The 16,983-nt window shown below is 33.3% G+C and overlaps 1 protein-coding gene and 1 long non-coding RNA gene across 2 annotated transcripts; both read left to right on the forward strand.

The window, feature by feature from the left end:
• Positions 1–79: 79 nt before the first annotated feature.
• LOC148273187 (uncharacterized) lies at positions 80–8,133 on the forward strand. The gene is made up of 2 exons (XR_015824643.1): positions 80–511; positions 7,484–8,133. It is a non-coding gene; the product is annotated as an uncharacterized LOC148273187 (long non-coding RNA).
• A 3,861-nt stretch (positions 8,134–11,994) lies between these two features.
• Positions 11,995–12,678, forward strand: Teh1 (tipE homolog 1 phospholipid transfer protein). The gene has a single exon (XM_088239051.1). The coding sequence runs from the start codon at positions 11,995–11,997 to the stop codon at positions 12,676–12,678; it is 684 nt and encodes a 227-aa protein (XP_088095177.1).
• Positions 12,679–16,983: the final 4,305 nt, after the last annotated feature.

Genomic DNA, 16,983 nt, shown 5'->3' on the forward strand with positions numbered 1-16,983 from the left:
TTACATTTTTTAAATGTATTGAAAATTTTGTAGAATTTAAATAGAATGACATTTTATATTTAAAATGAAAAATAAAAAAGGGAACTTTTTGAACAAAAATTAACCCGGCACCAACTATACGGTAAAATAATTGCATGTAAAAGCAATCATAATGCTAAGCACCCGCATTCGTAGTGTCTAGAGGTCTAGAGTCTAGTCTAGAGTCTAGACCAGTGTTTCTCAACCAGCGCACGGTGGTCCCCCCGTTGGTCACAGCTCTCCAATATTGATGTCCGAATTAAGATGTGCCACTGCCTGTAATTAATGAGAAATAGCCAAATTAACTGAAAATATAAAAACTACCAAGGATTCCTAAACTGCTCATTTGAATTTCGGCATCGAAAGAGAGTTCATCAAAGGAAGTGCAAATTACTGCAATCAGGGCGCTTATTAGTCACCGTGTTAACCGCTCTATATTTCTCAAAATTTGTAATTGATGTGTGTTTTTTTGTGATGGAAATTCAAGTTAAAGGTATGTTTAATTATTTTACATACTTTGAAGCGTAAATGAATAGTTGTTTTTAAATAGTGTCCCTGCTACATAATGCACAAATTTTATTTTTGTTTCTATAAACTTTTAACTAGTTTGCCCCGCTCTGTCCCAAATCTTATTAACTACATATTGTTAATGAGAATGTTTTATTTATGATATATACAGTTTTATCCGCACATCTTTGCTCCGGGGTTTAGTATGAGCCATACACTCATAAAAAAATTTGGAAAATTACTTAAATTACTTGATTTAAAAAAAAATCTAGAGGATCCCTTTACAAGTGTTTATTTACGCGGATGCGCTTGTTTGATATTTGGCTAGCTAAAAATAGAAGGAATGTGGGAAAAAATGCCATTCTTTACATGTGTTGGCCGAACAATTACCCGATGTTATTATTTAAAAAAAATATTATACCGTATTTTACGTCCAAATTGTGATACATTGGTTAGCGCGTTTGGTTGCCGTGAATTCCTATAAACAATAAAACAAAATGTTTCCGTAATAGGGAAATATCACGTACTTCGAATACCGAAATTTTTATTTTTATTTTTTAAAAGGAATAGTCCGCTAAGCCTCTTTAAGAGGCTTGTCAGCGGGTAAGAAAGAGGGGATATGGAAGGAGGTAATGAAAAATTCACCACAACACCCAGACCAATTGAGAAAAAATCTTTTATGGATTTTTTTCTTGCAACTGACGGGAATCGAACCCGCGACGCCAGTTTCACAGTCGGCCGTCTAACCAACTGCGCCACGACGCCTGTCTGAATGATATATATGAAATGGATTTAGAATAAGTAATTGTATTTTCAAAATCAATGTGGATATTGTGGAGAAATGTTTTCATATATAAATTTAAAATATAGAATATATAAAAAGATGGCACTAGGAGAACGCGACATGTTTGGCACTGATAGTTGTCAAGTCAAGATTTGTGACGATGTTCTTAAAAATCTTAAATGGTTTGGAACGAAGCTAAACATTTAATTGATTGTTTTTACTTTAAAAATTAAGAAAAAAACCTGATATTTCCTAAAATTAGAAGATTAGATTAGAAGATAGAAATTACTAAGACCCGGACGGTTTGTAGTAATGCGGTTTTTTCTAGTATCGCGTCGTAGTAAATGTATTACAAAAAAATATAATTGTTACCATTTTTTCTGCATTTTTTCGTGCTCATCAAATGCATAAATACAATAAAGACTAATTGCAACTATTATTATCTTCAATTTTTTTCGGAGACAGAAAATATTTATTTGACACAAGTTTTCTTAGAATTCGGTCAGCAATTTCTATCAAGTAGGAATTACCAGGGTAAATACGAATGGAATTTCCAAAATATTTTATCATTTAAAATAATTGTATGTTCTCAGAAATGTAAACGTAAAATCGTTGTATTCTCTATCAGTTTTTTAAAAAATGGTAATTTAATTTTATTTCTTTTTTTTTACTGTCAGGTCTAAATGCAAGTTTTGTTAAATTTAAATATATAAATGTTTTTGGTTGAATTTTTTTAGTGCATTCGATTACTTATTGATTTTACTATTTGCTCAGTGGCCCAATATATATTTTTATCAAACGAAACGGGTAAACGAGGATAAATAAAATTATCTAGAACTTAAATTTGATGGAAGAATAATATTTTAGTATTTATAGAATATCTAAAGGCGAATTTTCAAAAATGATTAATTCATTAAAAAATATATTTTAATAAAACTTAAAACGGTACATTTATTATTTATCGAGTCTTAAAAATAGTGCACGGAAGCACGTAAACTTTTCGACAAACGCGTGACGATTGCGAGACGGCCGATTTATAAATAAATATATATCTTTATTTATATAATTCCTTTGTACGTGTGATGTCACCGTACCTACTCCTAAACGGCTTAACCGATTTACGTGCAGTTTTTAGAGAAATATAGATCTTTACGTGTTCGTAGATAGTAAAATCATCAATCGAATATGTAAAAAAAGTTAGGAGCATAAATGTTTTATTCATCGATCTACCAGGGTTGCATTCGAGGAGAATGCATTTGCAAAAAAAATTGAGAGATGTGGTTTTTTTGTGTATAACAAAAGTTTGTTTTTGAATGTTTACAAACAGCATTTGTTTTTTGTGGATCTCAATCAGATTCTTTGATTAAATTCCTTATAATTTCTACCAATTTATTTATTTTTATTGGATTTTTGGTAACACGAAAATAATATTAAATTCAACACATTTTTTAAAATCGTATTCCTCCATAAGTACACCCCTTTGTTGGTGAGACGACCGGAATTTGACGTTTGCAAAAAGAATGCCATATTTGAAAAAAATATTTATTTTATGTTTTGGAATTCAACCATAAACAAGTACCTAGGTACCTACTTTAATTCAATATTTTTTAATTTTAAAAATTTTGAGTTTTGGAAAAGAAAAGTCTTTTTCCCTTAGAGTATATATATAAACTCTAAGCTTTTTCCAATCTAAAAGCAGGTAAGCCAACGTTCGGGCAGGATAACGTCTGTCGGGTCCGCTAGTCTACCTATAAAATCATAATGGCAATAACATTAAGTTTCGATTATTATACATACGTATTATATAATATATGATACATATTATGGCGAATGCTGCGGATTCCGTGGACGGCCAGACGTACGAATGCATCCATACTTCAGGGACTGGACATAGAAGAAAGACTAACATCTAACACTAAGTGCGAGAAAAGAATCCTGCAGTTCTTTGGACATATTTCCAGGGGGAACTCTGACAGTTTGGAGAAAACTATTCTCCTAGGAAGTGTCGAACGGACAAGGTCGCGTGGACGTCAACCGACAGGATCACTAAGCCAAAAATGGCTTAGTCACTGAATTATCAGAATCATCACTGATGAATACCTATAGAGGAGCACAAGACCGTTCCCGATGGAGGGAGACTGTCCACAGACGAGCCATGCCTGAAGTCAGGCGTAATCACCATCCTCAGACAAAAGGCACGGATTGAAGAGATTATTCATATTGTATTTTTAATCAAAGTTTTATTTTTATCATATTATATTTTCAATGCATATATAAAAATACGTAATATTGTGGTAAATAATATATTACTAATATATTATTTACCATGAATCAGCACCGGGATTAAACTAGATTTACTTCACTGGAATTGTTACGGCAGCATAACCGTTTACTATTTAAAAAAATATATTAAGTCATTTTAACTCTCAGTAAATGTAACGAAAAAAAACATGAAAAAATGAATTTGATTACGAATAAAAATATCACCCTATACCCGCGTTAGGGATTCTCTAATCATGTCATAAATCATATCTGAAAATACGGCCCATTTTACACAGCGGTAAAAATCCTCCCGGCACAATAATGTAATCTAAGGTGGGTTGATATTTATATTATTCTAATTATTAAAAAAAAAAAACATTTATTTATTTAATGCCAGGCAAACGCAATGAGGTGACTAATCTCCACTTGATTTCCTTTTGCAGAATTTTCACCTAAGAGTAGCCCCGGAATAATTTTTAAATAAATACAAAATAATGTAATATGTGTCAATCCACATTAGTTTTACCGTGCCGTTTGGATATTTTATTTTAAATTTTATTTTTTTAAATTTAAACTTAAATTTTTTTTTTGGATTCCAACAGGCCAGGAGGCCCAATTATAGTGGTGAATTACAGTACCAAACACCCAGGCTTGAGAAAAATCATATTTTTAATTTTAGGTTCTCACCGGAAATCGAACCTGGAGCCATCCGTGCATAACTCAAATGTCTTAACCACTACGCCCACTTCGCCTGTTTATCTGAGAGAGCTCATCCAACCTCTTTCACAACACGGACTATCTCTTCGTTCTAGTAATGAGAAAACCCTTTTAATACCCTATCATAGCTCAAATTTTATTGCCTCCTCTTTCACAGTAGTAGCCGCTGGATTATGGAATAATCTACCCACAAATGTTAGAGACGCCCCTTCTTTATTTACATTTAAGTCAAAATTGAAATGTCACAACTAAATATTTAAATTGTTCCTTTATCCTTCTTCTATTATTATTATAATAATATGAAATAATATGTTCTTTTTCATTATTTTATTTTTTCACAAGTGGTATCTGTTTTTTGCATTGTATTTACTTATATAATTAGCCCATAATTTTGGTTTATTTGTATTTTTTTATAACAATGGCTGTTGTTTTCTTTTAATTTTTTATTTATTTATTTTTACTTTTTTATTATTTGTATTTTTTTTTATACAGAATAATGTTCCCTCACTGGGGTGTCCTGTGCCGAGGGAAACATTTTACAAAAATGTGAAAAATGCCTAAGATAATAATATTTAACAAAGTTATGAAATATATTTAACAAAGTTAAAAAAATTAACAAAATAAGAACAATAAAAAAAACGTAATAAAACCAATCAACCTAATTATAATTAACATAATAAACAAAATAAAAAACAAAAATATTCGTAAAAACATAACCAATTTATATAGACTAATTAATAAAATTCATAAACAGTGCATTCATTTTACATATTTGGCTTGATCCACTCATCGATCCGTGCGCAACCCACCTCCACTATCCATTTCTTAATAGCAATTTTATATTTTGAGAACCTACTTATTGTCCTTATGGATAATGGAAGTAGATTGTACACTTTAACCGAGTAGTAGATCAATCCTCTTTAATCGAAGGTTGTATTTATTTTTTTATTTTTTTATTAATAAATAAATAAAAAATAAAATAATAAGAAACAGACAGTAACGATAAAAATAATGTTATTAATACAAAGAATGATAGTTACTTATAATTATTATAATCACATCAATTGTAATAATGAGGAAGATCAGTGGTTTTAAAAAAATATGTATTTGTTAATAGACTATTAAACTAAACCAAAAAATTAGAAAAAAAATATGTGTCGTATTACCAGCGCTATGGTTTTTTAAAGTATTGTGTTTCCGAAATTAATCCGCGTGTGACGTCTCAAGTTCTCTTCCATTTTTTCTCGGTCTGTTGACCGTAAGTAAACCGGAAATCTTCCACAACTCTCTTATCATTGGTTGATCCATATGAACTAGTGACGCCGTTCAAAGCTGTTTATTTTTATTAAAATATTAGGTATCGACAAAGAAAATTTTATTGTTTTTGTTTTTCAAAATTCAGTTTTAGTGTGCGGAAAATGGGACAACGAAACCTCATTTTTCGATTTAAGTTAGGCATACTCGTTCAACGATTAGTCTTTTTCGCAAAATATCGGGTAGGCTCTGCGAGAGAGTGACAGAAAAACTGTGTTCAAATACTTATTCATCGAATTTCTCTGACACCACATATACTCTTAAGCAAACAACAAATATAAATCGATAAAAAACTTGATTTTAAAAATTAGGTACTCTCGGGATTGTTACGTTTTTCGATTGCTCGTACTAGATGCATCAACATTCGATCTAGTTGCGCGTTGAGGTACTCAAAATAGAATCCAACAACAACAACAACTACAAACCATCACGCCGTTTCCCCGTAATGATAGGCAGAGAGGTAGAACGCCACATCACTCTTTCTTTGCATACAGATCTCGCTTTTTCTACATTCATACATCTTCTTATGCACGCGCGCCGATTATTCCTTTTTTCCGACTTTTGACGTGTCCATCTTCAAGTATTTGTTGGATTTAGTCATGCCATGTCTTTCTCCGTCATTCTCTATTTCTGCATCCATCAACATTCGCAAAGTAAATATTCTTAGCCGTGCTTTCGCTGTCCATTCGCTCTACATATCCAATTCAGCGCAGAGCTCCTTTCTTGATTTTGTCGATAATGCTTATCTCAGCCTTACATAATGTACGGATCTCAACATTTGTGCATCTATCGTATAAAGTTTTATCACACATTCGCCTGAGAGATCACATTTCGACAGCATTCAGCCAACTTTCATCCCTGTTTTTCCAAGTCCATACTTCGCTCCCATACATCAGGGTCAGGACTAGGACTCCATTGTGAACTGCTAATTTTGCCTCTTACGACAAACAATCGCAACTCTTGCAACAAAATAAAACCCTCTCAGAATAAATACACAATTAATTTTATTTTATGTGTACTTATGCAACTTTTTAAATAAAATCCGTAATTAAATTATTATGCGTCCAGGCGGATGAAGAATACAGTTCTGTGTGTGAAACAGAACCAGAATAATTCCCGAATAAGGAAATCGAGTTGAGATAAGTCGGCTTCTTTGCGTAGTGCTTGGCGCGTTCGCCTACCATTTCTTGAGGTCCTGTGTTTGATTCGATTGGTAGGGTGAACGTGAAATATTAATTTTCAATACAATATTTTAAGTTTGTCAAAATTTTTGTAGACAAACTACTGGATTTCACCACCTAGGGAGTCAGTAAGATTTAAAAAATACAACAAGGATAGAGAATATTTTAGAGAAGGAAATATGGAAATATATGTATATATATATTCAACTCTTTAACTTCATTATTTTTTATTGTTATTTTTTATTATTTATTTATTATTAATATAATTAATGTAATATATAAAGTAATGCCTAATAGGAGAAAAAAATCAACAGATGGTCCGATATGGATGTTCAAACATAGGCAAAGTGGTGAATGTTACACAGTGTGTAAAGTGGCCACTTAAACCAGCCAATGACAGGTCATATGCCCTGTAAATTCCTGAACTTCCATATTTTCTTCTCTGTATGTTGTCCATTACTGGTGTAATTTGTTGATTTTCAATGTTTAAATTTCAATATTTCATTGATTGATCTTCTTACCTTCATGTAAAAAATACTTGAAATACGCTAAATTTGATATGCAGTGCCATATGCACCGCTGGGTGCGAAAATATTAATGATAATTTTGAAATAAAGCGTACAATAATAATAAAAATAAAGAAGAAAAAAGTTAAATGGTAAAACGGTTAACCTGTTAATTTCAAGATTTGTTTTTTCAGATCACCTACCGTCTATACTCATATTATCTTCTTCACCCCCTGGGTGGTACGTCACGTGGGCGGGGGCGTCGCGGCGTCCTTCGGCGGCGCCGGGCGGGGGCGGCGCCTGCGCTCACCGCGGGGGCGGGTACCCTAGAAGCCTCCTAGCCTTGCCGCCAGGTGCCCCGGAAGATCAGCGAAATGGCACCCGGGCAAAAGAGAAAACGCACCTATACTGGGCCGTTCCATGTCACTGACGCTATTCTACTCCGGCTTGAAAATCTGGAAATCAAATAATGTTATAATAAAAACTAAAAAAAAATAATTCCAGTAGTGAGGCTGAATACTGTAGAGATAATTTCACAATATAATTTTTAAAAAACCTATTTTATTTTCAAGAACAATATAGAAAAAACTAATATAAAAATATTGTTGTATGTTTTTGTTCCCAAAATGAATATAATTTTAACAATATTTAAAGTACCTGACTTTTTCTAAATCTTTATACTCAAGTATTGAATTTTAACCCCTTCAGGGTACATACATATTATAGTGCTACAAAAAAAGGCATCTTGTAAAAGTCATAATTTGAGATATGACAGATTATTTATAGTAATTGCCAATTTAACGTAAATTAAAAAAAAAGAGTAAATTATCATAAGTATGCCAACTGTTTCTAATCATAAAACCTGTATGTGTCATATCAACACTGTGTTTTTTATTATGAATTTCTAGACATTGTGTTATTCATTTGAAAATTGAAATCTTTAAAAACATTACATTGATTTTCGTCCTGAAAAAAATTGTTAACTGCTTTTTGCTTTATAACAATTATTAGAAATTTCTTAAAGAATATTAACTCATGTTTTGTGTTTTTTGTCGAAAAGCTGTCTTCTTGTTTATGAGGGCAGTACCTGTCTACAAATATTTGGATGTATTAAAAATGTAATTCATACAATATTGATACACATTTATTTATTTTTTGAAACGTAATAGAACAGGGTTTGATCCTTGGGCCTTCTGATGCAGAGTCCGCAACACTACCGCAGGACAACAACCCATCTCAATGAGGAATTTCATTGCAACGGGAAATTGGGTATAATAATTTTTTTTTTACTTGCGGTAAAAATTATATTATTAATTCTGTAACTAATTCGTTGAGTAAAGATAGGTATTATTTGTTTATTATTTCAGGGTTATTCCAAATTTATAAGGACATTTCCATGTTATTCGTGAGCAAATCCAAGCACAGCGACACAAGTGTCCGTTACACGTCTGTTGTTAAACCAAAAATTTCAATGCTTTTGTTTTATAAAATATTTTTTTTTGCGATAAATTTCGTTTCATATTCCCAACCATGCCACCAGAAGTCAAAATCTGCTATTTATCAAATCTTTTAAGAGTAACTATTGCTTTTTGTAGATCTCTCCGCCACTAAAACAGTGTGGGATGAAGATGAATCGGCATGGTTTAGCTCGAAATCATATATGTCAACCGTATTATAAATATACATTGTATATTATTATTTTATTGCCCTTAATTGTCTAAGATATATAGTTTAATGGTATTTTTGTTCAGTATCTTGTACATATGTTTCTTCGTATAACCGTTGTCATTAGCTTAGACCGCATATATACTATATAAATATATACAAATGGCACAATACAATAACTTATATAAGCGAGCCGCGTATTATTACTCTGAAGTATAAAATACAGATTAAGAATATTAATACAAAAACATAAAAATGACAAATTTATTTATTTTTATTTATTTACATCTTTTACCAAAATACAACTTTACGTTCACTTTGCCCAGCTAACAAGGGAACATACCCCGTTTCAAGCTAGGCAATTACATTATAATATATGAAAATAGTTAACAAATTAATAGAGAGCACAGACAAATAAAACATAAACTTATTTGTATACACATTTTGATACATATACATTCACACATACACATATATATACACACACACATACATACACCCATGCGCATACACATACATATATTCATAAAAACGTACACAATTTATTTATGTGAAACTTCATGGTTGCCAACTATAAATATACTTTTTAAAATTATTCCTTACTTTTATATTTTATTTTCGACATCCAGTAAGAATCTCTAATCCGTGGCATGCATTAACTTTTCTGACTCCCTACGACCAATGTCATGAAAGAGCGAGGTCAACACATTCTGCAACTTGACAACACTCCCGTCTTTCCACGATTCTGGCAAAGGGTTATGGACCTTTTTGCCTACGTAATAGTGTTGTCTCGATGCCAGAACAGTGTTGACCCCCTCACTTAGTATCAGATCCCTATTAGAGTATTTTGTATTATGGTTGTCGTTGACACTTGGGTAAATTTCTCTATTTATGTGTGTAACCACTACCGTTCTCAATATATACTGTTGAATAATATTATGTTCTCTGAATTCTTTGAAGAGCAAGTCACTTGGATAACAAAATGTTTTTAAAAAAATTCAAAGTCAATGTCATATATTCTGTGTAATTTTAAATTCCAAATTGTTCATTCAATGAATTGCTTTATCAATCTAAATTTATTATTAGTAATAATACTGATAATTATGTATTTCATTTTTGATACAGAGTGTGATTGATTTGATCTTTGAAACAAGTTAATGTATATAATAATGATAACAATATAGCCCGAGTGTTATTCGTACACATTAATCTGTCAGACTTTTATCCTCCGAGCCTCTATTTCGTAGCGTCTTTGATTTTCAGTTGCGCGGTGTATTTCAGTCTTTCAGAATTTTCAGCTGGTATTCATTCCCTTTCAGTTGGACCGTATCGCGCAGGGTTCGCGGACGTCCTCAGCGCCTGTTTCCACCTTACGCGAACTCCGTACAAACCCCACATTTTACTTATCGCTTAAAGGTTCGAAGTGTCTGATTTCATTTATATTCATACAAACACATTTCAACATTCAATAATACATATTTGAAAAAAACATTAATTTTACGTGCGAAAAATATTTTTTTTTGTGTGATTATTGCATTTTTCATAAACAGCCTCTATGTGTAAAAATATTTGTGAATTAAAAAAAAATTAAATTAAAAAAAAACAGTACATTTAACCTTATCTAAACTGATATTTCCGATATACCAAGATCGTGCATTATTTACCATATTTTTTTAATTTTTTTTATTTCATTATTTTAAGAAAACAGCAACACAACAAAATTATAAAAATATTGCCTCATTGTTCGTTTATTGCAATTAAAATGTTTTTTTGTATTATTTTGTTACTTTATTTGAGTGTAACACATACACCATGAAAAAAAATTTTCAGCATTTTTTATTGAAATCGTTAATTTTTAATTTTCAAAAAAAAAATTTTTACGTAAAAAACATATGCTTTTATAAAAATACATAAATTGTTTTCAAAATATGAACACTGTGCAGTTCTTCTTAGAGTTTTCTGTAAAGATAAATTTAGTTTATATTTGTGTTAATATGTAAAATTGTTTGAATCGGGTTGTGATCCCGTGGCTAGTGTTACGGACTACCGGATCAGAGGCCCGTGGTTCAAACCCCATTCTACCCCAACTTGATTTCCATTTTCTAATATTTAAATATTTACAACTCGTTGCAAATGGCCACCAAAATTGAAATATTTGGGTAAATATAAAAACGCTAATACCTCTTTATCCTAAAAAATATATCGTATTTATATTAAAAATACAACAAAACAAATAATTAATTTTAATTATTGATATAATAAAAATTTACTCTCATAAACAAATAATAACAATTTACTCTCAGATATTCGTCAAATGAATAATATGGAATTGGTATAACTTGGCCATATTTATTTTCTAGAACGTTTAGACAGCGTGACATAATAAAAACGGTCGACTAATTGTAGGTAAAAAAAAAACTGAATATTTTATTAGACGTGCGTTTTTTCGTGCATGAAAAAATATAAAAGGCAAAAGGAAACTATGAATGGGTTTTTTAAAAATAAAATAAAATAAAAATATTTTAACCATACAATTTATGAATGAGTTGGTAAGTAAGGGGGGTAACCAAAATAACTTAGTACTTTTAATACTGTATTTTTTTCTTCTTCTTGTTCTTATGGTGCCTCCCCACGATGGGGAGGGCGCTGTCATAATGTCAATTTATACTCTAATTAATTTATTTTATTATACAATGTAATTCAACAAAGATACATACATACGTACTTTGTGTAATAAATTATATATTTTTTTGAGGATTAATATTTTTTGTGACTTATTGCACTAATTATCATATTTGTTAAAAATGTACATAAAACGAAACTTTAAATAATAAAATGTTTAAAGTGTAAATTGAATTTATAAATAAAGTAGAAAACCAAGTGAAAGGAGAGTTTTCCCTCATCGTTCAACAGTGAGTGTCAAAGTGCCGGCGATCTCCACATCCTCAGCTGTCAATCGCCGACCGCAATAGGCAGTCGGTGGATCGGGTCCGCCAGGGCAGAGGGCCCGACACAGAAAGGGGCGAGGATGCGGTAGAGGATGCGCAGCGGCAGCTCGGAGCTGCTGCTGCGGGGCGCGGCGGCGGCGGCGGCGCCCCGCGGCGCGCCGTCGCGCGGCGCGCGCCTCCGCGAGCAGGCGGCGCGCTGCGGCACGGCGCTGCTGGCCGCGCTGGCGGCAGGCGGCGGCGGCGCGCTGCTGTTCCTCGTGCCGCTGTACGTGGACCCCGCGCTGTCCGCGCTGGCCGCCGACTTCCCCGCCGCGCCCGTGCTGTGCACCACGCTGCGGCGCGAGGAGCGCAGCGGCCTGCTGGAGTGCGCGCTGGCCTCGTGCCGCGAGGGCTGCACGGCCGACCTGTACCGCTGCACGCGCGTGCACGTGCGTTACGAGGCGGAGGGCCGCGCGCGCACCGCGCTGCTGCTCGTCAACATCAAGGGCTGCGGCTACCCACCCGGCGTGGACTGCGCCAACTTCACGGAGACGTACGGTGCGGAGGGCGCGCAGTTCCCATGCTACTGGTCGCGCGCGGACGGCGGCGTGGCGCTGCCGCACTACGACCGCGGCGAGCAAGTGGCCGTGGTGCTGCGCTTCCTGGCGGCGCCGCTCGTGCTGACGCTGGCCACCTCGGCGGCGCTCTGCGCGCTGCACTGCGACTGCCGCCAGCCGCGCCCGCCTCGGCCCCGCCTGCGCACCCGCCAACGCCCCCGCCGAGAGGATCTCAGGTAATGACCGCCTACTTATATGTAAATAATGTCTGAACTGTTATTTCTCTAAAATGTAATCCCATCTGATATTACTGCTTCACATAAAGTGTTTCCACCAGTATATCATCATTTTTTTTTTATCATCATTTTTTTATTTTTTCTTATTTCAACAGTCCAGGAGGCATAATTACAGTGGTGAATTACATCACAGAGAACCCAAGCTTGAGAAAAATCACATTTTAATTTTTGTGTTCTCACCGGGAATCGAACCCGGAACCTTCCGTTTATGAGTCAAGCGTCTTGACCACTACACCACGGAGGCCGCCAAATTTTTTAATCTAAATAAGCTTTGATTGGCTGATGTCTCAGCTATTACTTACTATACCAAAATTTGACGTCGGTATTTCGTAATTTGAGTTCTGGATTAGTAACGTACAACTAAAAAGTCTGAAATTGCGAAAGTTGTGTCGAAAAGTTCTAATGACGTGTTGACCTTTTTTATTTTTATTTATTTTTTTTTTATTTTTATTTTTATTTATTTATTAGTTTATACATACAATGTTACAAAATGGCACAAAAAACACTCTGGCAAAATTCTGCTAGTACTAGGAGTAGGCTCAGTATATGAAGGGTCGGCAAGCCAGAAATATTAATACGCCTAATGTTGCAATCGGTTCCTATATGGGCAAATGCCTGTTCTAAGAAACCGATTTGTTGCGGCAAATATGGTTTACGAATATTTTTCCTATAAATAAAAAAAACCATATTGAAGAAATAAAAAAAAAACAGTTATAGCCCAAAAGAGAAGAAAAGAAAAAAAAATTTAGTTTACATTAAATGTAAAAATACAATTAAATACACAAATATAAAGCATACATACTTCGTACATACATATACACATACATACATATATACACACATATACATACATATACATATATATACACACATTCATACACGATATATATGCACATGCGAAAATACAATAAATTTATATATGATTCAGTGGGATAGCATAATATTTAAATTACTATCTTCAATAAATTCTCCGATTCCTTACTTCCAATGTCTGTCAACCAAATTTTTAAATTTCTTTTCAAAACTGATGGTTTATCAGATTTCCAAAAAGACGGTATCAGGTTGTATAGTTTCGGTCCGTTATATAGAAATGATTTTTGGAATACCGCTGTACGTGCTATTGGAATCACCAAATCGTTTCTTACTGTACTCCTGGTTAAGTGCGCATGACTCACAATCACCTGAGTGCTCCTATTTTTGTGGATGTCAAGTATTACTTTCCTCATGTAGATTTGCCTTAAGCCAAGGACGTCTAAGGATTTGAAAAGGCCTTCACTCGGATGATTGTACGGTTTTCGCAATATTATCCTCAATATTGATTTATGTACCTTAACCAAGGGATCAAGAATAGTCTTGGCAGCTCCTCCCCAACAAATACATCCGTAGGCCAAAACAGAGTTGCACAAACCATAGTATATACTTTTAATATCTACAATGGACAATATGTTACGCAGTGTTATAAAGATATAGATTAGTTTCCTAACTCTACCCACTGAATAGTTAATGTGTTTTCTCCAGTTAAGGTGTGCGTCAATAAAGATTCCTAAATATTTGATGTCTTGTACACATTCCAGATGGTAGCAATTACAGCTGGTAAGCGTGTTACAATTTGTATTATGAATTTTTATCCTTAATTCTATTCTTGGTAGGCCTTTTATATTTGGGCTGAATTTTACGTATTTTGTTTTCTTTGAGTTTAGTGTCAGCAAATTATCTTTGAGCCAGTTTTTAAGAATATTCATTCCTGTTTCGGCCTTAACATGTGTTTCCTCCCAATTATCACCTTCAAATACAAGAACTGTATCGTCTGCAAAGGTGATTATACGAGCGTTAATATTTAAATTACACAATTCGTTTATATATATAATAAACAGCAAAGGTCCTAGCGTACTACCCTGTGGTACCCCAAAATTCATTTCTAAAGCAGTACTGCTGCATTCTCCAATTTTAACCCTCTGTAATCTGTTGGAAATGAAACTGTGTAACCAATTTAGAGGTCTACCTGTGATCCCAATGTTTTCAACTCTTTTTAAAAGAATTTTGTGCGATATGGTGTCAAACGCTTTTGCCAAATCAAGAAAAATTGCAAGTGTTTTCTTACCATTGTTAATGTTGTTTACTAATGCTCCGGTTAATTTTTTTATTGCGTCATCTGTGCTTTTACCTGGTCTAAATCCAAATTGGTTGTCACTAAGTAAGTTTTTACTCTCTACATAATCGCTTAGTCTATTTTTGAATGCTTTCTCCAATACTTTTGAATATGCACTTACCAACGATATTGGTCTGTAATTTTCTATATTCTGTTGATCACCCGATTTAAAGATTGGTTGCACTATTGATTGTTTAAATTGTGTTGGAAAAATTCCTGATGAGAAACTTAGATTGAAAATGTGCGACAGAGGTTTGGCAATGAAATTTTTAAATTGTTTTAACATAAAAGTATTAACAACGTCAGGACCCTTGGAATACGTTTTTTTTAGACTAGTGATAATTTTAATGATTTCTTGTTCTGATATTTTATTTAGTTGAAACGATGGCATTATGTTCTTGACATTAATAGATGATGCTAGATTACATTCATTCAGTTTGGATTCACATAATATAGCTTCAGATAATTTAGAACCTACTGTAGTAAAATATTCATTGGCAATATGGGCTATTATTTGGGGATCATTAGTATTTGTAGAGTCTGGCAAAATTATAGATGTAATTTCAGGCCCCTTTTTTGATTTAGTTTTTGTAATTTCTCGAATTGTTTCCCAGATTTTACCCGGAGAATTATTGTTACTCAGGAGATTTTTATAATATATCTCCTTTGCTCTTCTAATAACATATTTACACACATTTCTGTATTTTAAATAATATTTTTGTTTACTTTCATTAAGTGGATCTTTTTTTGCTATTTTATGTAAGTGATTTCTCTTATGAATTGATTTTACAATACTATCCGTAATCCAAGGAGTAAGATGAAATTTTTTGTGTGCCACCGACTTACTGAAAGTATTTTTATCAACGTAATGTTCAATTTTTTTTACAAAAATATTCATCGCTTTGTCAGTGTCAGTTTGTTGAAGTATGTCCTCCCACAACTCGGATTCGAGGTCTCTTGAAAGATTTGAATAGTTTATTGAATTTGTAAATTTATTAACTTTCTTTTTTGGCGTGTTTATTCGGATACTAATACCGGTGGTGTAATGATCGGTTATAGTGTTCTGTATAATAAATGTAAGAGAATTGTGCACGTTACGAGTATTGATATGGTCAAGGCAAGATTCAGAGGTACCTTGCACTCTTGTCGGTGCGTCTATGTTACATATGAAATTGTGTTCAGCCATAACGCACAAGTAGTCTTCACACTGCCTGTGCCTTTGGCCCAGCGTATTAATATTAATGTCCCCTATGATGATACTCCGCATGGCCCCACTGCACTGCCGGAGGAGGAGATGCAAAGACTCCAAGAATGTGTCAATATTACTATAAGATGGAGACCTATATATCGCAAATATGCATATATCATCTTCAATCACAATTTTTTTATTACCCATTCATTTTTTTTTATCATAACCTACCTACCTAAAAAACAGAGTCCGGTCATAATGGAAATTTAACATAGTTATTGTCATTAAAATTGCAATAAAACAACATATTTTTTTACATTTTATTTCAAATAAAATTTATATTTTATTTTTATTGACTTTTTTCGAAGCTACACATGCTTCCTTCCCAAGGTATACTTAACTGATAAATATTATCCTGTTTTATTTTCAACGCTGATATTTCTACTAAATATTAAATCTAAACACGTGACCGTAATAACTCAAGTCTTTTTGTCACGTAGCGTTTTATCTTTGTAAAGGGAGGGATGAGAGGGGTTTAATCTTTACAGGAGTGGACTATGTAAATGCATTCCATGATACATAGGTTATTCCGCTATCTAATTCCAACTGTAACTATTGAGAAGTTGTTTTCTTTTAATTTTAATTCAAATAAAAAAATCAGTGTGGGATGAATATTGATTGGCATGGGTTAGCTCGAAGTTTTATAAATGTTGATCGTGTTTCTAAATATATTATATACAATTATTTTATTGTCTTTGCTACATAGTTATATGTTTTGTTTTGTTCAGATTTTTGTATTTACTCGTACATATTATGTTTCTTCATATAACTCTTGCTTGGCTTGGGTCGTATATATAATAACCAACAATTTGGTGCTTTATATATTTAAAAAAAAATCGAATTGTTATTAA

This window comes from Micrasema longulum, unplaced genomic scaffold (assembly GCF_059751315.1).
Source record: "Micrasema longulum isolate JH-2025_06_02 unplaced genomic scaffold, ASM5975131v1 h1tg002046l, whole genome shotgun sequence".
Taxonomy (NCBI): Eukaryota; Metazoa; Arthropoda; class Insecta; order Trichoptera; family Brachycentridae; genus Micrasema; species Micrasema longulum.